The sequence below is a fragment of the Colossoma macropomum genome, unplaced genomic scaffold (assembly GCF_904425465.1).
Source record: "Colossoma macropomum unplaced genomic scaffold, Colossoma_macropomum, whole genome shotgun sequence".
Taxonomy (NCBI): Eukaryota; Metazoa; Chordata; class Actinopteri; order Characiformes; family Serrasalmidae; genus Colossoma; species Colossoma macropomum.
Window position 1 is genome coordinate 34,100,957 of NW_023494804.1, and position 26,035 is coordinate 34,126,991.

The window sequence follows — 26,035 nt, forward strand, 5'->3', positions numbered from 1 at the left end:
TATGCTCCTCACACTGTCAGGCGCCTCTCTGCACCATGACCAGTTGATCAGCAGTGACATTTACAGACCAGAACAGCGCAGAACCGTTGGAACAGTTTGTATTTTCACAGATTAGAAAACTGAAAACAAGAGACTTTTCTGCAGTGAGGTATTTGCTGACACAGTTAAAGCGCTGCAGGTTATATGGAAAGTTGAGGAAAAAATGTTGTTATGTGGGGGATTGTTTCAGGATTTCATCGAGCCTGAGGTTTCTTTGAAAAGCTCTGGAGAACAGATAGAGCTCGTGGACCAGGATGTGGCAAACCTACAGCAGAACGGACTAGCACAAGGGGTAGACGCCATCCTCGTGAAGAGTGGAGTGTAAGTGCAGGACACTGAAGAAATAAAAACTTTTATTCACAAGTTGTTGAATTTATATATTTTTGTTGTCAAAGTAAAACCTTATAGTTGTTTTTTGTATTTTTTACACTTCCAAAACACCATCTTCCCTGCGTGTGACTTTTATGTGAACATTTCATAACAAATGGAAAAATAGAAGTGGTTCAAATTAGCTTGAATTTTGCTTGCATTTAAAATTAGGAACATTTTTTCCTTTTCTTTTGGAGTTTTCATTTTGGAGCTAAAGGTTTTGCATCTTGTTCTCTTTACAAGATGTGAACATTTTCAAGAAGAGTTGATCAGTAGAAATGGTCCAAAAATAACCTGGAATTAAATTGTTATATTTACGTACATTGAAGTTAGGTGGATTTTTTTTTCTCCTTTAAAGTATTTTAGGTTTTGTGATGACAGTAACAATATTTACTGACAGTCTCTCGGTAGTCCCTGAACTAGGTAAGATAATGAAATGGCCTGGGGGTTCAGTGCCAGCTGATTTCCTCCTAGTTTTCATGAGCAAGACAGGGCAAGTCTAGCTGCTCCAGAGGGACTGTCTCTGCCCTCGGCTAAAGTACTGACATAATAAGCAATAGTCATTCAGCAGACACGTAATGAAGCCTGAACTCAGCTGGAGCTCTTGACCACTTTTACTGGAGCTCTAGACATTTTTGACAAAACTGCTGAGGTTTCTAAAACTGGTGTAGAACTCGTCTGTGTGGCTGTGAGCTGATGGATGTATCTAGATTGTTTGAAGTATGTGTGTTGTTTCAGGTGGGTAGCATACAGTGGCAGATGTTACACTGGCGAGCAATTCGTGCTTGAGAAAGGCCAGCACCCTGGAACACTGGACTGGGGTGACAGGCAGAGCTCACCTCTCTCCATCCGGCCTGTACGCAGGGTGAGTTCACACACAAATACACATGGTGGTAGTTTATGTTCAGTAACAGACAGCTGAGCTGGTAGAGACATTAAGAGAGTACAGTATATGCCATTTACTTATTTTCTGAGCTTGTATTAGAAACGTACATCATGTTAAATCACTTAAAAGTATGCTCTTTAAAAACGATTGTGGAAAGTGACTTGTTCTGTCTTTTTTTATTGATTTTTTAAGGAGCTCTGTGGAGAAGAGGAACCAAAGTTTTTGGTATGTATTTTTAGACTTAGAATGTTATTACAATGAATTATTTGATTATAATTCTAATTTAGTATTCTGTAGTTTGAGAATCTCACCTGTTCTCTCAATATCTCTGTGTATTTATATGTGCAGCTGCAAACCTACAGCAAACCATGCTTTGCAGGCGAAAGCAGGGAGTTTGAAAGTGAAGTGGCAGACTGTGGCATGCTGAGCCCCGCATCGTTCAGAGTAATAATGGGAAGGTGAGATGCTCCAAGCTTCACTGACATGGACCTCAAATTCAGCCGTTAGCCAGCAGATACTATCAGCGTTTACAGTAGTTTTTCATTCTCTTTCTCTTTCTTTTTCTCGATTTAGTTGGTTGCTGTTTGATGAGAAAGGTTACTGTGGGAACCAGTTCGTCCTTGGTGAAGGTCTTTATCCTGACCTCACTTCCTGTGGCTGTCTTGCATCAACCATCAGATCCTTCAAACCCGTTCCATACGTAAGTTTGATTCATCATGCTTTTCAATCAAAACTTTGTCTCTTGCTTTAGCAGGCAAACATCCCTGAATACACAAAATTGAAGAATGTCCTTTAACCCCATTGGCATTATTGCTGGTAGTGAGAAAGGCATCTCACTAAAGGTTTTTCACTCATAGCTCATTGAAACTCTGTTGAATAAAATCTGTTGAAAGCACAGAAGCTAAACTTTCACTTGATACCACATTCGTGAAGAAAAGAAATTCCATTATGATTTGAATCTGATGAAAGGCTAATGCATATAACCTTATTTAGCAGAAAGAGAAAACATCCTTCACATTATTGCCATTGTTTCTGTCGTTTCTTGACATTGAAAAAAACAGAAAAGAGTAGATGAAATTAATCATGTATCTTACTGTGTGGTTAAAAATGTAATTACAGTACTGAGTTGCTTTTGAATAGGCAGTAAGTAATAACCCTCAACTTCCATGGGTTAAATGTCATAGAAGTTATACTGTCAGTTGAGGAGGCTGCTTTAAACTGTGCCGGCAAATTACAGTATTCTTCCATTTGTGCAGTTTCATGCTGAATAACACGCTCTAGTCCCTGGATTCCTAAAACATGTTGTCTAATAACGTTGGCCTGTCTGTCTTACCCCACACAGAGCTTCTCAGAGCCCTCCATCAGTCTCTTCTCTCTCAGTTCATTTGAGGGGCTGGAAACAGTGGCGGATTCACCCGTGGAGACCATAAATGACTTCTTCACCCAGTCTCTTCGGGTCAACAGTGGCCTGTAACGATAACTCACTTTCGCTTTCATAGCTTTTTTTTTTTTTTAAAAACATTTCAAGTGTTAATTGTTTGTATTCATGAGTACTGCTGATACCTGTTTGCCTCTCACAGATGGGTGGTATATGAGTTTAGTCAGTTTAAGGGGCGCCAGATGTTGCTGCAGACGGGCGAGTATCCGTGCTGGGGTGAATACAGCGGCTGGGACACACTTGGCTCCTTCCAGCCACTCAGACAGGTGACTAAAAATCACTCTCTCAAACTGACCTTAGGACACACCTTTTTGTTTTCTCTCTCTTTGGGTTATATTTTCATAGCTCCCATCTGTTCCATGTATGAGTTGTTCTAGTACATTTGTTTTGTATTGTTTAGTTCTCCTCTGCTTGGTGCTATCTCTCTAAGTGAACTATGTTTGTGAAATGCCATTGCGTTCAGTACAGCTGTTTAACACTTCAGGGTGGCCGTTTCTGCTGTCATTGACAAAGACATGTTGTAACTGGTTTTTAATTGTGTCTCATTAGTAGCTTTTTGACAAGTGTTGAATTTCAGTAGTACAGATTCTAAACTGCCAAGTGATACCACGTTTGTGTTTGTAAGTAGAAGAGGAGATGATTATGATTTGAATTTGATGGAAAGTTACTGTGCATGCACTGTAAACTGTAAAAAAGGGTTTTAGGTAAGGAAAGGAGTTATTTGTACTTGTTGACAGGGCATAAAACAGATTATAAAAAAAAAAAAAAACTTAAACCACCCCTCTCCTTTTTTAACAGTGTACATTCCCTTTGCATTTCTGACATGGTGTGTTTGTCAGGTCATGATATTGAAACAAAAGAAAAAAGGTGCAGACTCAATCCTGTGGATAATCCTGCGGTAGTAGCCTCTTACGATCATGTAGCTCTCGCTGACTGCTGTGTTACGACTTGTTTTAAGGGGAGCTGGAGCTCTTTCTACTTTGCTGTTGCTTTTGTTGCAGGTTGTTGATTTATACATAGTTGTCCTGATGTCCTCCAGAGCTAATGTTACTGATGTTACTGATATTGCAGTAGATGGAAATATCATATATCAAGAGAGCCAACAGAGGAAGCTGCCATTTAAAAGCTGTATTTGAGTGAGAGCTTTCACAGTGGAGGAGCCAGAGCAACAGCACGGCAGTAGCTGGGCTTCAGGTTGGAACCATGGATGGTTTAAAGCGTTAAAATATGAAAATATGTTAACGACTTTTAAAAATTGGTGCTATTAATAATTGATCACATTAGGTTTTATTAATATGTTAGCCTTGCGAGGCGGACTAACATATCAATGAATCGGCATAGTCTAGTGGTTTTTACTGCAAAACATAGCCAAGATCCACATACCTTGTCAGGAGACTGACATGCAAAAAACCCAATCACAGCCTTCTGTTTTGGTGCAGTGTGTAGTGAGAGGCGATTGTGAAAATCCAGTGGACATATGTTTTAATCAAAAAGGCTTATTTTTCATCACAGTGTCCAGTGTAGGTAGCTGTTTGTACCTCGAATGTGCACCACCATCACATATGCGTACACTGCATTACTACAGTGTTTAATGCTGAAACCATTATATATTAGTCTTATTCTTAGACTTATTCTCTGTCCTAGTTTAATACAACTTAGTATCACGTTCCTTTCTATGGGTGAAAACATTCAGTTTAGAGCACAGGGAGAGAGATACAAACTAAAACCTTCTGAATGTAAATATGATTTTGGTAAAGCACCAGACCATGTCTTCCTGAAATTGAGATTTCACCTAGCTTAATTCGTGCTCTTGTTATTAAGCCATTTGAGATTGAGACTATTTTTTGCTGAGCTTTGTTCATTCTAATGTTATTTTAGTGCTCATTTATGCCAAGAATGCAAATAATGCACCAAGAAAAGCCACTCAAGTAGATAATCACACCTTAAACTATGTATTTTCACTGATAAACAAGTAGGATAGCACAAAACTGAGCAAGGAAGAAAGCAAAGTATGCACGTAATTATAGTTGGGATATATGGCTGTTTTGTTACGGCTCACCTTCATGCATAAAATGCTCACACATGCGTGATAGTTGACCATGGCGCAAATGCGTGGTGCAAATCAGGCAGGGGACACAAATTGGGTAGGGACATCCTAATACTTACGGCCAACCTTTTGTGCAAAAGACATCAGACACTCCATTTTCATGTGGGTGGAGCGTCTGAGGCTGAGAATATTAACGTGTTAACTGTCACACCACTACTAATTACATTTGAATGGTGTAGCAAAATGAAATAACTCAACCTCTAAAGGTAAAAAAAGGTAAGAGTGTTATAATTTTCTGAGAAAAAACAATCAACTACTCTTCTGTTTCTGTTGCACTTTACACAGTGCTTTTGTGTATATTGTATGTGGATTTGCTTACTTGTATTGGAATAAAAGTTGTTCTTGCCTCTTGGACATGCCCTCATGTCACCGCAGCACGCAGCAGTGATTGTGTAGGCCGCTGTGATTGCCTGACAAAGATTGGGCCCTTTGTCATTTTCTGCCAAAAAACATTGATTCAGAGGGGCCTCTGAATCACACTCGTCTTCATTAGACAGTAAGACAGTTACATGGGGCTGTGTGTGTGTGTTCAACTGTTTCTGTTTGTGTGTGCAGGTCTGTGAGGTCCTGATAAACCCACACATTCTTAAACAGATATTTTTACTCTCTCATAGCCAGATGGAGCTGACAGAAGTGTGTATGTGTGTTGGAGACAGCACTGGGGGAATGAGGACGTGGGTTGTGCATTTCTGTTCTGCCACTGTTAATTAGCTCTTTAAAATCGTCACTGATGATTTCATTTTATTAATCCAAAATAATGCTGGGCCACTGTGTAGGATCTCAATGAAATTATGTCCTCATAAAACTACTAAATACTCAAAATCATTAGACCTTAGAGAAACTAAACAGATAAGAGTGATCTCAGGGTGTGATGCATCAGAGTAGAGATCTGCACAGGCTTGATTATTAATGCCTGTACCCACCTGCTTCAACCATGCGTCATCCCTGTCTGCGCCCACAAAATCTAGTGCCGTTCTTGCCTGCTCGGGCCCGCTTCACACCTGCCTGTGCCCACCCACTTTGGGCTATGGTCCTTGTCTGCTCCTGCCCCCGTTTAGCCTTTAATCCGCACCACTGCCGTAGAACATCACCACGCATCGCCCACGACACAAGGCGAGGTAGCCTCCAGACCTATTGCACCTCAGCAGAAATGGACAAAATGTAGATATGTGTTTTATTTGTGCCTATAAGAGGCAGTTTTGCTGACTGACCAGCTGACAACTTGCATGCGTGAGGAGAGTAGCTGGCCCTCAGTAGGTAGCAGTTATGTACCCTAAGTTAACCTGCCAACCACAGTTTGTCCTATAGAGGAAGACTCGGGCGCAGGCTTCTCATGCTACACAGCATTAGCTAAGATAAGGCTGTTGCGTTATTGTGGGTGTGTGGCGTTGCTGACAAGGTTTATCACGAGCTGAGGGAGCTCTGTTGGCAGAGAGCGAAACAAAAGAAAAAAGAAGACATAGCATAGCCCACTTTAATTGCAGAGTAGCAGAGTTTTATCACTAGGGATGGGCGTTTAGGTTCAAATCTGTAAAAGCAAATTAGTAAATGTCTTTCAAACTTCTTATTGCACATGAAGAGTTAATTAAACTAAGTGACACAGAAGTAAACGGGGAGAGTACCTCCATGATTTGCTATTTAACGAATGGTAGTTAATACTGCGTTACCTGTTTTAGTACTTGAGCCAGCTAACAGTGTTTTACTTTGGCTTTCTCTCACTTGATTAATCTTATGAGATGTTGATGCCTTTTAAATGTGAGATTAGCTATTTAAGATTGGTACATGTTTGTTTAGGGTTTAGAAAGAAAGGTAGATGTAAAGTAATGAGGATTTTAGAGCATAACCATAGATTTGTATTCTTGGAGCAGATTGTGTGTCTAACTAAAAACTTTGAAAGGCTAATTTTAGACAATATGATTGTGAGCTGGTTTACTTCCCTGTGGGGTAGGTTTGTATATTGCTGCCCTAAGTGCTCAAATTAGCTTAATTGTAAAAATGCACATATTGCTACAGGCTTCATAATAGTAATACCGAACCTACAAGTGTGGGGTTTGAGGCGAGTCATGTACTGACAACTGTGCTATCCTAACTTTTACAATGGCTGCATCACGTTATTTACCAAAAGTTGCAGAGGAGAGACTGTGTGGCCTGATGGTCTGGCAAAACTAGGTTTGCCGTGCCTTGTTAGGCTAAAAAAACAATGAGCAATTGCACATGGCACCCAAAATGAGTGTTGTCATGTAAGGTGACCATGTGACTCACTTTTGGCGAGTGATTAGCCAGTTGCACCATAAAGCATCTACATGAATTACTGGCTTGCAAGAAAGTCACAAATAATGAAAATAGATCATTGGTGTGGATGTTGGTTGCAAAGCTAAAACAATTTTCCTGGGAAAAATGCATTTTTAGTGCATATTGATGCTGTCAGAGCAAAATCTTGTATCTTCAAAAAAGTAACTTTACAGGAGAACCGAAACACATACTTTACTTTTAATGTAAGCAGAACCAGTGGAACCAGAATTTTTTCCAAGTCATTTTGGGCCATTTTATTTGGTCCGTTCATCATGAAATGTACACACAGTGTAAAGGGTAACAGGCATTTTCAAACTATGCCAAAAACTTAAAAACGACAAAACAGAGATAACAGATTCTGTTCCGACAGCAGCGATATGTTATTTAGTAGAGGTCATATAGCTTTATTATATTTACCCATAATATGATAACAACAATCATATTTTTCTCTCCAGGACATTTTCTGCTTGCACCTTGTTGCCTGCCTTTTCCCTTTTATAAGCAGCCAGTAATCTGACTGCCCAAGCCCACCTCACCCTGCAAGCCATAATACCCACCTGAACTAGCCTGCAACCTGCTGGTGGTTTGCTCGCGATGACTCTAGTGCCTCAAAATGAATCCCACCCACAAATTATTTCACAGACCATGCTTGACCTGCAAGTAAACCCACGCTGTGCAGACCTCAATACCAAATAAGATAGCATATTCAAAACTGCTGCTGAAGCACTCGTGCCACTGATACTGTCAGAGAAACCACATGTTCAGAAATGTTAGACAGTTTTTGTTGTTAATAGCCCTGCATACTTTTTCTTGCTGAAGGAGGAGTTGAATCTAAACTGTCATTTCACGCTTAACCACCGTTTTCTTCTCCTCTCCTCAGCGGCGGACGTACGTGCAGGTGCGGAGTCGAACTCTAGGGACGGCGCTGACTGCAGAGAGAACTCAGGACCCTTCGTCTCTGGCCAAACTCTCGCTGCATCCTGCTGACCGCTCACTGGATACGCAGCACTGGATGTACAGCCAGGCTCTGCTCAAGAGCAAGGTCAGCTTGAATTGAAGTATTCTCACAAATGTTTACTCATTTGTGTTTTCACTCCCACTGCAAGAAAATCCTGTAAACTCTGAAAGTTGAGGTTTATGCAACCTCACAATAACACAGAGCAGTACAGTAAGTGTGTGAACGGTGATGGAAGTTTGGTTGTTTTGGCTCTCCAGCCCTGCCCCCCACCCCTCCACCCCCAACTCTGCTGTAAATTGTCCTGTCCTTATGTACTTAAACACTTATGAAATGCAACCATCCTGGTGGAGACAAGGTTTAAAATTTATTACTATAGCATTTCACTGCATTGATACCTTACCTGTTTGATTTCGTCTCAAGTGTCAGAACTGAAGCACCGCTATGCTAAAAATAGAGCAGAAAAATATGCTTCTATCTATAGAGCACTATTGAAATTCTAAACTAAAGTACAAGCTGTAATATTGCACACGTCCATCTAAGCAGCCTCAGCAAAACCTAAAATACTTGTGAGAACTGTTGCTACAAAATGAACCCAACCCCGTTTTGAAGAAATCTTGTTGCACAGACTGTATAAAACCTGGGCTACACACCAAAGCTGACTAATTCTAGCCAAAATTCTAGGGATAAATTCTGAATTTTTAGCTGTTTTGCAGCGGTCTTTGGTCTAAGGTTACGTTTCTGCCTGCAGGTGGGAAAGGGCTGCCTGTCTGTGATTGGTGGAAAGGCATGTGTGGGAGCTAGAGTGGCCTTGTGGGAAGAGCATGGGCGAATACATCAGAGGTGGAGTTTGAATGAGAACGGGACAATTTCTCCTCACCTAGACCGCAGCCTAGTACTGGACCGAAGAGGTAACATTATCTTAACATTTTTATCTTTTAACCCTTTAATTAAATAATTAGCAGGCCCAAAGTCTTACTACACACTCCTATAACCTAAGAATAGCTCAGCCAGTTTATATCGAAGTCCCTGTAGTTACTGAATAATAAGCCTTAGTGTGTAATAAGCCTGGGATTTAAAGGGGTTAACATTTCAATATTTTCTTATTCATTCTATGACCTAATTCACATACTCAGTTTCATCATCTCAGATCTGTTCTAATGGGGAATTCTGTCAGTTTTTCATAATTCTCACATAATTTAATCTGAGATGTATGCAAAGTCATTGTTAGTTTGATGTGAACTGGTGCATTGTAGAGAAACTCAGATGGTGATTGGAATCAGGGGTTGCGATGCCTACAGCCCAAATATAGCCAGATAATGAACTGTCTAAAACAACCAGTGAATCTACCAAGTTTTTATATTTAAGATTTATAATGGTAAAATAGTGATAAATGCTCAAAAATATGTTTTCTGTTGGGAAAACATTTGTATTTTGCCTTACAACACCCTGTAAATGTATTTTAAAACAGTCATTTTGAGCCAGAAGCTTAGCTCAAAAGTACCATAAAACTGTCTCAGGAATTAGGCAACATATTTCTAACCATTTCGTGTAATAATTTGCTGTGATGCAGCTTTTAGAGCAGAGGTCACTAATAGGTGGACCACGGTCCGAGTCCGGACCCAGACGCTGTCCTATGTAGACCTGGACCTATAACCGATAAACTGTGGAGAATTCTTTCATTTTGACGGGGTGGTCCTATTTTAATCAGCGTAGCTTTTTTAGCCTTTACGGTACCAGTTTAGTGGCCTGGGAGACTCACAGACCAATCGCATGCGTTGTAAATATCACACATGACGCTACTCAGCCAATCAGATCTGTGCATTCCAATGAGCACTGAGACTCGAGTGAAGGATGCACACAGGGGAGGGACGAGGCGAGAAACAGCAGTCGGAGAAGAAAGTGAGTCAGAGGGAAGTTATTTCGCATGGTGTTATCTAAAAAGAGAAAACTGACAATAAATGTTGAAATATTACTGAATTGTATTTGACATTGTTGTGACATTATGTAGTTGCTGACTACATAAGATGTTGATATATCTACTAGGCTACTTCAGTATACAGTATATGGCACTGAGTCATAATACAAGTTAGACATTATGTTCTGGACCTTTGCTTGAGGAAATTTTCTCTAACTGGACCTTATAGAACTTTGATTAAATACCCGTTTTAGGGGCATTCAACACTTCAGACGTCTGGTTCCTATCACCACCACTGTAAACAATTCTGACTCTGTACGTTTCTCCAGAATGGAACACTTCACATCAGACCAGTCTGAATGACTTTGTGTACATCTTAATTATTTATCCTTAATTATGCAGAAATTAGAGCAGTGCTGTAATTGGAATTCCCCTTTTAATTACTGCACATTTCTGATACATGCACAGCCTGACACTGTCCACATATCAAACTATTGTGTAACATTTCTAACTGTCTTTCAGGGGGAAATGGAATAGACAGGGACCATCTGATCCTGAGTGAGTTCTGCGCTGATAACACCACTCAGTACTGGGACATAGAGGTGCTTTAGTGGTGAGATTGAGAAGCGATACTGTTTCTCTGAACTGGCGTTGTCACGGTAATGGACTGGACCATCTGAAGCTAAATAGCACTGCCTCTGACAACCAAAAGAGGAACACGTTACAAAATGTCCAGACTGGTGTTCCTCACTTCTAATCCAGGAAAGCCACAGCACGTCTGTGTGTTTCTTTTCCTTGTTCCAGCACCTCAAAAACAGATCTGGTATGTCAGGGCTGTGCTTTGGCTGTCCAGAGCCAGACGTCAATAACTCGACTCTAGACTGTGGGCAGTCAATTGTAGCCATTAACAGCTGCAGGTGATCTTTTTGGTTAATGAAAGCAGGGCTTCAAACAAATGCCTGTAGATACCGCAGCCTTCTCTAAACCAGAAGTGAATCCTGTTGGTGTGCTAAATTCAGTTTTGAAGCCACAAACCAAAACCACTACTTCCTTAGATCTATCACTATTCAATGGCGAGTACATGAGAGGAAAGTGAGTTCTATTACCTATTTAAGGCAATATAATGAATATGGAGTATGCTTGCTTTTTTGTTTTATTCATCCAAGCACATTTGCACTAAGATCCTCACTTAAAGATCAGTGGCCATATAATGGGCATAGAGCGCCCCCTAAGTACTGATATTGGAAAATGCAGGACTTCTGTGTCATATGATGTCATGTAGAAATTCTCCCTTTACTCAAAAAAGAAAAAAACAAGCCAAACTGCAAATATTAGCTCCTGCCAGCTTGGGCCATGTAAAGAGGATCCTTTTTTCCTTTTTAAAGCTGGTCGAATCACTGGATTTATCACTGAACACTGAGTGTATGATATTCAGGAAAAGATGTATCAAATACTGAATGCGCTCTCTAAAGAGAAAACATGTACAGTCGAATCAATAAGCTCACTGTTTTTAAAAGATGTGATTAATATTGAAGGTGTGTAATAAATTCTGATGTTCCATTTGAGTGAATGTCCATATCATTATGTTTACAGCCTTTGAGATGTAGCTGGAATATGCTTTTTATGATAGTTTTATTGTCTACTTGGAACATTTTTTGTGGTTTTATGTAGCAGAAACAGTCTAAATTATTTTTTCCTTTAGCATTTTCTAACTTTTTTTCATCTCTTTTATGAATGAACCAGGCTCTTTTATTATTGCACTTTTAAGACTGTATTGTTCCTCAGCTGAGAGGTAGTCCAGCCTAAATCTTATAACCTTCGCATTATAACCTTTATGCGAATGGGTGGAACTGAACTGCTGCGGGCTGAATAGATTTACATATTGCTGCTGTCGGAACAAAACCTTGTATCTCCAAAACTTTACAGGAGAAGGAAAAACATACTTTTAATGTAAGTCAATGGAACCAAACTTTTTTCAAGTAATTTTGGGCTGTTTCTCTTGGTCCATTCATCATGGAATTAACATACAATGTAAAGGGCAACACACGTTTTCAAACTGTCAAAAACTGAAAAACAACAAAAATAGAGATACGAGGTTTTCTTCTGACAGCAGCGATATGTAAATGCGCTGGTTTTTGGCATCGCAAAATCAGCTAAACAAGCTGTTTTTGCAGCTTAGTTCCATTTATGAACTGTATAGACAGAGGCGTGAACAGTATGTTTGGAAACTTCAACATCTACATACTACAAAATCCTTCATTTAAAAAAAAGAAAGAAAAAAAAAAAAAACAGGACAATTTGTTTTTCCACGACTTGGGTCCTTTAGGAACACACAAAACCACAACAGACCGAGTTCTTTATTAAGTATTCAGCCAAAATGAGTCACACTTGCAACTTCCTGATTATTTAAAGTGTTTAAGCCTCGTGGAGGTCATGTTAGAGTGGCTGTGAATCACATGCTGAGATTCTTATTCTCACACAAAGTGAGTCAGAGGGCTGTGTGAGTGAGAAACAGATGGTCAAACTTGAAGCAATTATCAAAACAGTAGCTGTTCTGACAATGGTACTGAGAGGATCCTGGCTACACGTCACACCAGCCTGCTGGAATCATCATGACACAATAGTACACACAGTATCAGAATAAAGCCATTACTGTGTCATAGTGCGGGGTCCTGCAGGGCTGGCTTCCAGCACAGCATGGTGATTTGCCTGCTCAAACGCATCTAGTTCAATGTATCTATTAATTACCAGGTTCTGTAGTTGTGTTTGAGCAGGAAAAACCTCCAGGATGAGAACTGAAACCTTCTCTTTATAACAGGAGTGGTTCCTGTTCAGAACTGTCCTTACATCCATCTGGTGACTTCATTCGCTTCGTTTCAGTCTGCAAAGCATGTCTTTTCTGGTCTGATTGTCAAGACAATACAAAGCCACATGTTGTATGTCTGTCCTGAGCACAGTGTGTGGCTCAGGGAGAAAGATGGTCAACAGACTTGCAACAGTCCTTCAGTCCAGAGGCCCAGCACCAGGCCCAGTTTGTCTGCGTCCTGCTGCAGTGGCAACTCGGCCACCAGGAGGCGCTCTCCACTCAGCAGCTGCCTGAGCGCAGGGAGATGAGTTGCAGGGAAGCGTAGACCCTGGAACTGTGACAGAAGAGAATGCAAAAGAGTAAGAAGACCTCCAGATTGATTAATAGTAGAGCTGCACAATATCTTTCCTTAATCATTATTCACAATACTTCGGCTCCAGAAGTGCACAATATGCAAATGAGACTAACCAGTCACTTAATGTTTTAGTGTGTGTTGTGAGTATCCTGACCAATCACAGGTGTTCTTTGTGCATTTAAATCAATCAAGGAATTCAAGCTTAAAATATGTTGGTAAAAATAATACACCGATCAGGCATAACATTATGACCACCTCCTTGTTTCTATGCTCATTGTCCATTTTATCAGCTCCACTTACTATATAGGTGCACTTTGTAGTTCTACAGTTACAGACTGTAGTCCATCTGTTACTCTACGTACTTTGTTAGCCCTCTGTTACCCTGTTCTTCGGTGGTCAGGACCCCGATGGACCCTCACAGAGCAGGTACTATTTGGGTGGTGGATCATTCTCAGCACTGCAGTAACACTGATGTGGAGGTGGTGTGTTAGTGTGTGTTGTGCTGGTCTGAGTGGATGAGACACAGCAGTGCTGCTGGAGTTTTTAACACTACGTCCACTCACTGTCCACTCTATTAGACACTCCTACCTTATCAGTCCAGCTTGTAGATGTAAAGTCAGAGACTATAGCTCATCTGCTGCTGCACCGTTTGTGTTGGTCATCCTCTAGTCCATCATCAGTGGTCACAGGACGCTGTCGGCTGGATATTTTTGGTTGGTGGACTATTCTCGGTCCAGCAGTGACACTGAGGTGTTTAAAAACTCCAGCAGCACTGCTGTGTCTGATCCACTCAGACCAGCACAACACACACTAACACACCACCACCACATCAGTGTAACTGCAGTGCTGAGAATGATCCACCACCCAAATAGTACCTGCTCTGTGAGGATCCATGATGTGTTTTCAACATATCGGCAGGTACACCGCAATCCTAATATATAATAGGATAATTCATTATGGTATTTCGTCCATATCATGCTCACTGAATTAATTCCTGCTTTCAACAAATGTTTTCTATTGCGAGAGCAGTAATTCCTCCTAATATCGTTCAGCCCTAATCAGACAAATTGCATATTATTCCTCAGAGCTGAGCTGGCTGGCTAACAAACACTATACCATGAATTTGTGCTTTCCTGCCTCACCTGTGAGGTTTCCTCTTCGTCTATATCCTCCTCCTCGTCATTAACATGTGCTCCCATCATGTGTGTCTCCCTCTTGTTTTTTAGAGAATGTAATACAAATGCCACTAACTCTGTAGCTTCATCCTGAAGAAGAACAAACATGCACAGTTAAGTATTTCTTCTATATGCTGACCAGCTCCTCCTCTTTGCCTTCTCTGAAAAAGCTACTATTTTGAAAATACAGGGTTTTATTCTGACAGCAAAAGTATAAATAATGGCAACATATAGATGTAAACTTGGACATAGATTCTTACTGTGTTGTCCTGACTGGGCTCCACTGTGAGAAGAATGTGCTCTTTGAACCTCATGCACACAGAGTCCTCCAGTGCTGGTAATTTTCCAACTTGGAGAAAATAAATAAATATTTTTTATTTATATACTTGCCTTAATTTTAGTTACAAAACCTTAAAATGTTTTACACAGTAAGACAGGTAAAACACTGAAAGGAGAGAATACCATGATCTAAATAAAAAAAACACCAAACCATAGCTGAAAAACGTGAACGCAGAAGGAAGCCAGATAGCTAACGTGACTGCTAAGAAGTTGCAAACACTTCTTTATTTGCTTGCATAAACACTGATGTGAAGGCTAGTAATCAGGATTTATTTCCATAATGCATGCTCGGTACTGCAGTGAGAGAACATCATCATGCGAGTTAAAAACCAGTGAGGCGCTACAGAATATTACATAACGTGACACATAAAATAATAAATGCTAGTTTTAGACTGGAATGCCCCTTTAAAAACATCCATCGAGCTTGCCTTCCTAATATGTACCCCCAAAACACTCACCTGGAGCGATGTCCTCCTCCTGCAGCTGGTAAGGAGGGAGCCTGCTGGAGATGAAGTCTCTCCTCATCTCTGAGGAGCGCAGCTCCTGCTGCCCCTGCTCCAGACGCTCCGCTAGACCCCTCAGAAACATACAGACCTGCTTGTTTACATCTGAGCTCACGTGTGCAGACTGACACAATATGAAGAGGGGAAAGGAAAGGAAGGTGAAAGGAAAATGTCAGATGTCCAGTTTGCTTTAAAATCACTTTTTCTTGAGAATCATTCAGCATGAGGGAAACACACAGCAGCAGATACGCTGTATCTTACAGTAGCTGAAATAAAATAAGTGTGGTTGAACATACAGCGAGGAGGCTTCTGGGGAGACCCTGACGCAGGCCGATGTCACTCTTCATGGAGTCGAACAGAAGACTGGGAAACACGTCCATTAGGAAGTCGCCCCACGACCTGATGAAGAGACAGACGAACATACACAATGAAAACAGAAGTTCACAGAGTCTGAGAACATGTAATCAGAGCATGTGTGTGTTTACGTACGTGTTCTGGTAGGTGCTGAGTGTGAGGTGTGTAGAGTGCTCCACTCCTGCGGGCGTGTCTGCCTGGTGGATGGTTCCTCTGGGGAAGTAGAGCAGATCGCCTGCCTGCACACATGCAGTTAAAGTCCCATATAAACAGCATCTCTAAAGCACTATTCAGACAGGATGAGTTTAACATGAGGAGGTGGGGTAATGTAAGTTTTACTGCCTCCCAGTGAATTCAAACACATTCGAATGCACCATGTCAGTTATTTTTTCCTGTAATTCTTACATGTTTTAATATCCTCAAGTCATAGACTTGTATAATAAAACAGTTTTAGCCACAGGGGACTCAAGGAAATGCTACTTTGAGTCTGTCTATTTTTAAGAATCACAGGATATGATGGTATGTTTACTGATATATCTGACGTGCTCTCATGCCAGTATAGATTCTGGCACCTTTCGTCTCCTATAATAACTCATGGTTATATTAATCCTGTGCGAATCGATGTGTCGGCAAAAATGCGATCATATCCTGTGGAAAAAAAAGTTAAGAACAGAGGGGCTTAAAGAAGCACTTACTTGTGCTCTCTGTGGCTAAAATCAAGCCTGTGCATAACATTATGATACTAAGGAGTTTAAAATCTAAGAATTACAGAAAAATTATGATGATTTTATGCAGTTGACTGCTGGCTGTGAGTTCCCAAGCAAATGACACAGAGCATTCACTTAAGACGGCAAGACAGGGTTTACAAATGATGACAAATTAAACGCTGACAATATTTTATACTCTCATCCGTAGTAAAAGTATTGTGTAAATCCAGTATCTGCTCCCATATCCCTCATTTATACTGAGATTTCTTACCCTGTGCATATTAAGACCACAACATTTGAAAATGCCAGCTGTGTCTTAGTTTGTGTGAAAAAAAAAAGAGTCAATTTAATGATGAATGGACCAAGAGAAAAAGTCCAAAATGACAAAAACACTGACATAAAGCACTTTGACTTCCACTGTAAATTAACTGTGTTTTTCCTTCTCCTGTAAAAGTTACCATTTTGGAAATACAAACCCTTTTCCAAAAAACTGGGACGCTGTGCAAAATCTAAATAAAAACAAAATGCAATGATGTGCAAATCATTTAAGCCCTGTACTTAGTTGAAAATAGTACAAAGACAGCATTAAAAATATTGATACTGAGAAATATTATAATTTCTTGAAAACTATATGCCCATTTTGAATTTGATGCCAGCAACACGGTTGGGACAGGGGCTCAACAGTTCGGGATCTCCTTTGTCGTACTTTTCATTTCATAATGCGCCAAATGTTTGACTGCGGACAGGTCAGTTTAGCACCTGGACTCTTTTACTACGAAGCCATGCTGTTGTAATACATGCAGAATGTGGTTTGACATTGTCTTGCTAAAAATAACAAGGCCTTCCCTGAAAAGTTCCTCCAAAACCTGTATAAACTGTTTAGCATTAAAGGTGCCTTCACAGATGTGCACCAATGCCATTCATACCATCATGAATGCCGGCTTTTGAACTGTGCGCTGATAACAAACCGGATGGTCTCTCTTATCTTTAGCCAGGAGGATGCAGTGGCCATGATTTCCAAAAAGAATTTCAAGTTTTGACTTTTTGGACCACAAGACACTTTTCCACTTCACCTCAGTCCAACTCGAGCTCAGGCCCAGAGAAGGCAGCAGTGTTTCTGCATCCTGTTTAGATGTGGTTTCTTTGCATGGTAGAGTTTAACCTACATTTGTGGATACAGTGTCAAACTGTGTTTACAGACAGCGGTTTTCAGAAGCGTTTCTGAGCCCATGCACTGATTTCCACTACAGATTCGTGACTGTGCCTGAGGGCCTGAAGATCACGGCCAGACAGTACTGGTTTTCAGCTTTGTCTTTTGCATACAAAGATTCCTCCGGATTCTCTGAATATTTTAATGATATTATGTACCAGAGATGATGAAATCCCTCCTCATCTTTACTTCTGAAAGACTCAGCCTCTCTGAGATGCTCTGTATATACCCAAATATGTCACTGACCTGTTGCCAATTAACCTAATTTGTTGTGAGATGTACCACCAGTTGTTTTTTTTAGCACTACACAAACTCCCCGGTCTTTTGTTGCTCCCTGTCCCAGCGTTTTGGAAATATGTTGCTGGCATCAAACTCAAAATAGGCATATATTTTTCAAAAAACAATAACATTTCTCAGTTTCAACATTTGATATGTTGTCTTCGTACTATTTCTAAATAAATATAGGCTTTAAATGATTTGCACACCATTGCATTCTGTTTTAATGTACATTTTGCAGAGCGTCCCAACTTTTTGGGAAACGAGGTTGTACGAGGAGACGGTGACAATATTCATAACAAGACACATGCGGAACCTAGGAAAATCTGAGAAATGAGTTCTTGTTTTGAGTTGTCTACTGTAGACTACTGTAATTGGCTGGTTGCCTTGTTGTCTCTCTAAATAAAGTAGTTCAGAACGCAGCAGCCTGCGTGCTTGTGCTTCCTGTGCGCCAGGAACAGAAACTTTGAGCATATTTCTCTGGTCTTATTTAAACAGGCTTCCTGTTAAGTTGCAGATTGACTACAAGGTCTTACTCATGACATTTAGAGATCTTAGTGGCCTCGTTCCTGCTTATCTTACATCTGCTGAGACATTTTAGCCTGTCCAGACCACTTGGTTCAGCTGAGGCAGGCTTACTGCCAACTAAGCTCTGGAATAGCTTTCCAATCAATGAGCTTCATTCCCCAGTATCTTCTTAAGTTATTTCTTAAATTTGTTCTTGAGAAAAGATCCTAATCAAAAGTCAACATCAGAGTCATGACGTGTTCTTAAACCACAAACTGTTTGCACCTTTGTGCTCTTGAGTGTGTAGATTCTGTTCTTACCTAAGAACAAATCCCAGATAAGAAAACACTGGTGAATGTCAGAATCTTCGTAAAACTGCGTAAGTGGGTTTGAAGAAGAAACGTCTTCTTTAGAACGGTTGTTGATTCCTTTGTTAGGAACGCAAGCTTGATAGGTGTAGATTAAAACATTAGTTTAGGCCAGTGTATGCATAGAGTATTGCAGCTCATTTTCTCCTATTGATAGAAATATTTCATTTAGACCATATTTTATGCATCCAATGTCTTATTTATGTTGTTGTGTAAAGCACTTGGTAACTAAAATTAGAATGCTATATGTTACATATAGCTAGAATAGCATTTATGAGGAAATTCAGGAATGCATTTGCATGAAGTAAAACCTTAATCATTCATATGAATATATATAAGAAACATCTTTTACAGCCTGTTGTCTCCTCAATTTAGTCAGGTACAAATACAAAATGTATATGTAAATAAAATGAGAAATGAGAGTGAAACCTTTCAGTTTATCACCTAAAGAATTACATATTGTCACTGTTAGAACAAACACTTGTATCTCCAAAAAGGTAACTTTTTTAAGAGAAGGAAAAAACATTCTCAACTTGTAATATAAGTTATTGGAACAAGATTTTGTTAGCATAGAGTTTTCAAATTTTGCAAAAAAAGTACAGGGTGATTCAAAAAGATTCATCCGATTTCAAAGTGCCACATTTTTACAACAGTGAGGCGCCTAGGAACCAATCACATACCAATTGAAAGAGGGGGTCATACAGTTTCTGATGGTCACTGGAAGATGGCTCCCTTCACTCTGTGAGGAGATGAGACCCCTGAGCTGAAAGCGTTCTGCGTTCTCCACTTCAATAAGAGTGAATCCGTCATAACTGTGCAACGTGATTTTCATTGGCAGTGAACCTCCAACAGCTCATAGCGTTCGTTGTTGGTTCCACAACACTGGATGATCCCCGAAATCGCACTGAAAGAGCCGTGAGTGCAGCGACACCCGACATGCTCAATCGAGTACGGGATGAATTTGACTATGGCGTTGATGTTGTCTGTACAGCTGGAGGAGGTTCATACTGAGCACTTGTAAAATTATATAATAAACTTTATGCTCATTTAAACCATTTACAGTTCACTGCATCGTTCTGTAACGATTTACAAGTGAAATAAATCATTTTGAAATCAGATGAATCTTTTTGAATCAGCCTGTCCAAAAAAAGACAACTGAAAATACAAGGTTTTGTGTGACAGCAACATTATGCCAATACAAAAGACTGACTGATTAGCCAATGCATTTAAGACTGCAACAGAAAATGAAACATCAGTTCATGCGGATAAGGAGTCTCTTGGACTTACTCTTTCAGCAGCACACTTGCAGTTCACTATTGTTTTCACTGAGCTCTTAGGATTGGACGGTTTTATAATAGGCCTCAGTGTAATTACCTTCAGTAAGAAGTCATGAGTGGGCTTGCCAATGTGTTCCTCAGGCTCTAGGCTGTATTCCCTGGCCAGGGGAACGGTGGGCTCGTACAGACGCCAGTGCTTCTGACCCTCCAACTGCAGAATAAACACCTACACAAAGGGAAAGAAAGCACACAGGGCCTAAGACTGGACAAATGACCCTGACAGTAAATAACATTGATTTGGAAACATAAGCATCCTAACAACCCATTAAGAAGTACTAAATATGGAAACACTGCCAAGACCAGCAATTGGAGTTGTGGATATTAAAGAGCTCATATCAGGGAAAACCACAATTTCCCTTACTGTTACAAAATAAAAGCTTGATATAGATTATAAAACTATTAAAATATTCAAAGCATACCATGCATTCCCCAGTCCATATAGCCTGTTTTGAATACACTGTTTTTGTGACGTCATGAAAAACAACATATTTACATATATCCTATTCGGCCTATTGCATAAATTTGGCTCCACCCATTCACGTTGAACTTAAAGACCTCTTAAGTAGTGTCATAACTCTGTAGTCAATATTATACTCATATTAGGAACTCTAAGCAGATTTTCAAAATTAAACAGCTTTTTTGAAAATTGCTGCTATTGAGCCCTGTGGTAAAGATAAATGTTCCAAACCCCACACTTTTGGTCCTGCATACATCACTGGATCCTCTAAGTTGCAAGATTGTTAATAAGGCAAAATATGAATAATGCTATGTACATACTGTAAGCGAGCTACCACTATTGTGCATTGGAATGTCAGTGCATGACTGTAATTAAGTCTTCTATTAATCAGCATTTCATATAACAACATCAACAACAACTGTACTCTACTACTGCCAAAGCAACTCCACTACCACATTTGATGAAGCTTGTTGGTTAGCGTGGGTTTTTTGGTGAGGTTATTATGTCAATATCCACATTTCGGCTCCTTAATAGCAACGAAATTCAGCAGATCCAGCAACGTTCAGAGCCAAAAAATGTCTCTATGGTGAAACATATCAACTAGGGAACATTTTTGTTTCCTACAAGAAATGACAGCAATGATTTCTTTTTTCTCATAGAGAAAATTTGCTTATTTCCTATTATGTGCAGGACACCAACTACAGAATGACGTCAACTTCAGAGACGTAATATAGACCCGGGAAGTTGTGTTATTCTGTAGTCAGTGTCATGCCCATATTAGAAACTCTGGGTCTAAGCTGAATTTCTCTATGGCAAAAATGAATGGGATTTCTAAATATGTTAGAGCACAACAATTAAAGTTGGAAGATTTTTTTTTCATAAGCCCAACTATGTCTTAAAAATGCATACTGATTTCTTTTATTTACGTTTATTTGCCTCAACCCAACATTCTCAATTCACTTTTTTTGTTGCAGCATACGACTGTGAAATTTAACGATCTGTTCAAAATAATTGCAGTCTGTTTAAATAATTGCGTTCATCTAAAATAATTGTAATTAGGCAATTATGTAATAATTATGACAGGCCTAGACAGTGAAAAAAGACTGAACAAAATGAACGAAATTGCTTACAGTGACAGAAACTGACACACTGACACTTTCATTAGTACCTCCACGTCATCGTAGTGCGGTGGCAGACCCTGAGACTCCTGAGGTGTGATGTACACGTTAGAGCCGACCAGCGACCCGAAGAAACACTCCAGCTGCTCCTGAATGCGCCACAGCTCATCCTAAACAGGAGGAGGTCTGATCAAGTCAGATGTATCACACTTTTACACAGACTCCACCTGCTCAGTCCTCTGGCCTTCATTGAGGCCTTGACACATGAAAGTGCTCACCTTGAACCTCTGCGGCTGGTGGAACTGTATGGTGGCTCTCTTCTGATCAAAGTCTTTCCTCAGCTGGCTGTAGTTCACTCGCCCCTCTTTGTTCATCACTTTCTTCTTGCCGTTGACACAGCGGCACACGTTTAGGTCTCGGGCGTATTCCAGGCCCTGGGCAGACAGCTGCTTGAGGTCAGACAGCTGGAAGAGGGACTGGTAGTAGGAGGTCAGTGCAGGGTCTGATCTCTGCAGCAGCAATGGCTTCTTCTCCCAGTACTGCTGGAAGAACTGATCTACGTCCATGGGGGCAATCAGACTCTGGAACAAGCTGGCCGGCGAGTCAAAGCACAGAGGACTGTCGGTCTTCCTCTGTTTAGCAGACATCCCCTCTTCCTTCTCCTCCGGGCTCCTCACTGCTGATCTCCCTTTTTTTGGCATCTCTGTCCAGCAGATAAACACATTATCTTGTTTGGTGTGGATAGAAAGTAATTGTTCAGTCTCTAATTAGTCTTTGGAAATAACCAAGGAATAACAGCCTGTTTGTAGACCTGCCTGGCCAACTTCGTCTCAAACTACAGGGAAAATTACACTGATTTTTCACAATTACGGCACGACTCGATGGTTCAGACGTAAACAAAATCATTCAAGGTGGTTTCACTGTAAAGAAATCTGGACTCTGATTTCTTTGCAACAAGGTGACGGAAACCAGGGGTTGTAATGTCAACAACAAAAATAAAGCCTTTTAATTTACCATCTAAAATGACCAGTGATCCTGTACATCTACTGAGGTTTCATATGTTAATGTTAATGATGGTGAAATAGTGGTAAATCTGGAAAAAACTGTTTTCTTTGGGGAGTATTTTGTCTCTGTGCATGTACATCTCCACACAGATGTGTTTAAAATGCATTTTAAAACTATAGTTCTCAAAACTATAGTTAACCTCTTCAACCCCTTGAAACCACCGGTGGTTCCAAAACGCACTTCGTCATATCCTTCACAACTTTCATATTTCATAAGCTACATTCAAAAGGTGGGGGTCGTATGAGAGCTGTAACTGTCTTCTTTCCAGTCAAACAGATGGGTGATGTAATTTTAAACCCTTATGATAAAAGAAGCTGAACTCACAATTTGTTTTTCTACTGAAAGTCGACCCATTTTTCCACAAATCTGGGCTATAAACGGTAAACATTATTTTATATAAAAAAATACAAAGAGCGTCTAAGATTTTTGGCTTTCAGCAGTAAATTGTAAGCACATAGCAATATGTGTGATCATAAAACACGTTCTGTTAATCTGAGAGGAGCTTTTACAAAAAAATGAAATTAAAATTTACATATTCATGCAGTTACTGAATAATTGGCCGTATGATTTGGTCACGAAAATTCAGATGGACAAACCAAAATATACCCTGGAGAATAAGAGATATAAACAAAGTCATTTAGATTGGTTTGGTGTGAAATAATTCATTTGTAGAGAAACCTACAGACTGTGATAGGAACCAGAGGTCCTGATGTCTACAACACAAAAATAGCCTTTTTATTTACTGTCCAAAACTGGTGAACTCACACATGTCCTCTGTGCTTTTATATGTGATGTAAATGATGGTAAAATAGTCGAAATCTGAAAATCAAAAAGTTTTCTTTGGGGACTATTTGCCTTAGAACACCCTTCATGTTTCCCTCCACCATGTAAACACACGCTGTAAAACAGTGACTCAGATATCGGTTCTCATAACCATTTCATGGAAAAACTGTCTGCGAGCTTTTAGAGGCGTTAAACTCCTCAGATGTCTGGTTCCTTCACCACCAGTGTGAACAGTTCTGACTCAGTACGTTTCTTTAGAATTAAGCATTTCACACCAAACCACTCCGAATGACTTTGTTTACATCTTAATTATATAAATGTGCAGAAATGTGGTTGGATATGAAACAGACCATTCTAGAGAAACTTTTTCACTGAATTATCTACAGTGGTGGTGAAAATAACCAGACACCCAAAGTGTTCAATATCAGTAACTTATACATGGCAGAAAATTATTACATAAAATGGTTAAAAATATGCTGACTAATGGTTTGTTTGACCTGTTATTCACCAGGGTACATTTTGTTTTTTTCCATCTGAATTTTTATGACCAAATCATACGGCCAATTATTCAGTAGCTGCATGAAATAAATACATTTTTGTTTTAAATATTTATTTATTTATTGGTAAAAGCTCCCCTCAAATTAACAGAACATGTGTTTTATGATCACACATATTGCTATATGCTTACAATTCACTGCTGAAAGCCAAAAATCTTAGATGCTCTTTGTATTATTTTATAAAAATAATTTGTACAGAGCAGATCACTGAAGAGACGCCATCTGTTTATAGTTTATAGCCCAGATTTGTGGAAAAATGGGTCGAATTTCAGTAGAAAAACAAATTGAGTTCAGCTTCTTTTATTATAAGGGTTTAAAATTACATCACCCATCTGTTTGACTAGAAGGAAGACAGTTACAGCTCTCATACGACCCCCACCTTTAGAATGTAGCTTATGAAATATGAAAGTTATGAAGAATATGACGAAGTGCGTTTTGGAACCACCGGTGGTCTCAAGGAGTTGAAAAGGTTAACCACACATAAAATGAAATTTACAAAGAGAATCCCATCTTACAGTGCATTTAAAAATGACTTTTACATTTATATCTCCTCAATCCAGTATATGTATTGCAAAAGAACAGCTAAGATAATGAATGTATTGAGAAAATACAACTTTGTTTGCAGACTTGTTCCACTACCTCATGCAAGATGTGATAATCTGCTTTTCAGTTTATGAATGTATTCTTTATGTATTGCATTTGTATACTGAAACCCTGTCTCTGATAATTGCTTATTCCTCTAGCAATAAAAAAAATAAAAATCAGTGATATTCCTCTTCAACTCTTCACTGTTTGGATGGACCTCATGTCTGACTCTGACTGATGAGAATGAAAATGACAGCCAACTGGACAAACTGGCCCTGGCACAGAACAAAAAACAGATATCTGGAATTCTGACATGATTTATTATTCGTTTATTATTAAAAATGCTGAGAAACTGAAAGGTTTGTCGTGATTTATCAGAGAAATGTCAGTGAAAATGGGACATTACAGCATATTTACAACCTGATAGGACTCAAAAAGCAGTCAAATTACTGACCACGTTAACCAGCTTACTGACACAGCCTGCTGCACCGAAAGCCAACCAAGACTGTCCATCATCAGTGCATTATGACCTAAAGTTTATGAATATGATCAATAATACAAACCTCTGCACTTACTGCACTGACACAGCCCCACGTGAAACCTCGGTGTCGCACTGCTAACCCTCCGACTAGAAACACGCGTCTTCACGAACGTTCCAGTATGACCTGGCCAGAACCTCACAGTCGAAGGGGGTTTAACCTTTTCAGCTCCTCTTCATAAGTTTCATATTTCATAAGCTACATTCAAAAGGTGGGGGTCGTATGAGAGCTGTAACTGTCTTCTTTCCAGTCAAGTAGATGGGTGATGTAATTTTAAACCCTTATAATAAAAGAAGATGAACTCAATTTGTTTTTCTACTGAAATTCGACCCATTTTTCCACAAATCTGGGCTATAAACTATAAACAGATGGCGTCTCTTCAGTGATCTGCTCTGTAAAAATTATTTTTATAAAATAATACAAAGAGCGTCTAAGATTTTTGGCTTTCAGCAGTAAATTGTAAGCATATAGCAATATGTGTGATCATAAAACACATGTTCTGTTAATCTGAGGGGAGCTTTTTCAAAAAATAAATAAATAAATAAATATATATAATAAAAATGTACATTTATTTCATGCAGTTACTGAATAATTTGCCTTACGATTTGGTCATGAAAATTCAGATGGAACAACCAAAATATACCCAGTGGAATTACACCGATTTTTTATTGCTGAATAATTCACTGGTTGAGGTGTCAACAAAGCCATTCAGTGGTTTGATGCAAACTGGTTCACTGTAGAGAAACGAGTTCTTTACAGCGGCGACAGGATAATAAAGCCATTTTGTTCTCTTCAAAACAAGTCGTGAACCTGCACATCTTCTGGGTTTTAATAGGTAATGCTGATAATGGTGAAATTATGGAGACCTGTGACAGTTTGGTTATTTTTTTTAATAAGGTGTGGCCACAAATGACTATATTGTGGCCACGCCTTATTAAAAATAGTCATGTCTCCTTGGAATCCACATGAAATAGCAGTAAATCTGAAAAA

General features: G+C 39.7%; 2 protein-coding genes across 2 annotated transcripts in view; one reads left to right on the forward strand and one right to left on the reverse strand.

Moving 5' to 3' along the window:
* LOC118824540 overlaps window positions 1–11,569 on the forward strand; it is a 52,996-nt gene extending 41,427 nt beyond the window's left edge. Inside the window, exons 13-22 of the mRNA XM_036594773.1 lie at window positions 230–360; window positions 1,147–1,273; window positions 1,487–1,519; window positions 1,643–1,752; window positions 1,868–1,994; window positions 2,637–2,764; window positions 2,875–2,998; window positions 8,012–8,173; window positions 8,838–8,997; window positions 10,527–11,569. Coding sequence (XP_036450666.1) covers window positions 230–360; window positions 1,147–1,273; window positions 1,487–1,519; window positions 1,643–1,752; window positions 1,868–1,994; window positions 2,637–2,764; window positions 2,875–2,998; window positions 8,012–8,173; window positions 8,838–8,997; window positions 10,527–10,615 — 1,191 coding nt within the window. The 3' untranslated portion in view covers window positions 10,616–11,569. The remainder of the gene's footprint in view (window positions 1–229; window positions 361–1,146; window positions 1,274–1,486; window positions 1,520–1,642; window positions 1,753–1,867; window positions 1,995–2,636; window positions 2,765–2,874; window positions 2,999–8,011; window positions 8,174–8,837; window positions 8,998–10,526) is intronic.
* Window positions 11,570–12,853: 1,284 nt separating this feature from the next.
* riox2 (ribosomal oxygenase 2) lies at window positions 12,854–25,188 on the reverse strand. The gene is made up of 10 exons (XM_036595733.1): window positions 25,070–25,188; window positions 21,795–22,219; window positions 21,567–21,686; window positions 19,979–20,107; window positions 15,672–15,775; window positions 15,479–15,581; window positions 15,138–15,306; window positions 14,601–14,689; window positions 14,308–14,430; window positions 12,854–13,144 (listed from the first exon to the last, which is right to left on the reverse strand). The coding sequence occupies exons 2-10, from the start codon at window positions 22,215–22,217 to the stop codon at window positions 12,986–12,988; spliced, it is 1,419 nt and encodes a 472-aa protein (XP_036451626.1). The 5' UTR covers window positions 22,218–22,219; window positions 25,070–25,188; the 3' UTR covers window positions 12,854–12,985.
* Window positions 25,189–26,035: the final 847 nt, after the last annotated feature.

Excerpts from the sequence above, each read along its gene's own strand:
- riox2 (XM_036595733.1), bottom strand. The coding sequence starts at position 22,217 with ATGCCAAAAAAAGGGAGATCAGCAGTGAGGAGCCCGGAGGAGAAGGAA. Across the intron at positions 21,687-21,794 it reads ACCAGCCGCAGAGGTTCAAG|GATGAGCTGTGGCGCATTCA; the intron begins GTGAGCACTTTC and ends CCTCCTGTTTAG. Across the intron at positions 14,690-15,137 it reads GGAGGAGGACATCGCTCCAG|TTGGAAAATTACCAGCACTG; the intron begins GTGAGTGTTTTG and ends ATTTTCTCCAAG.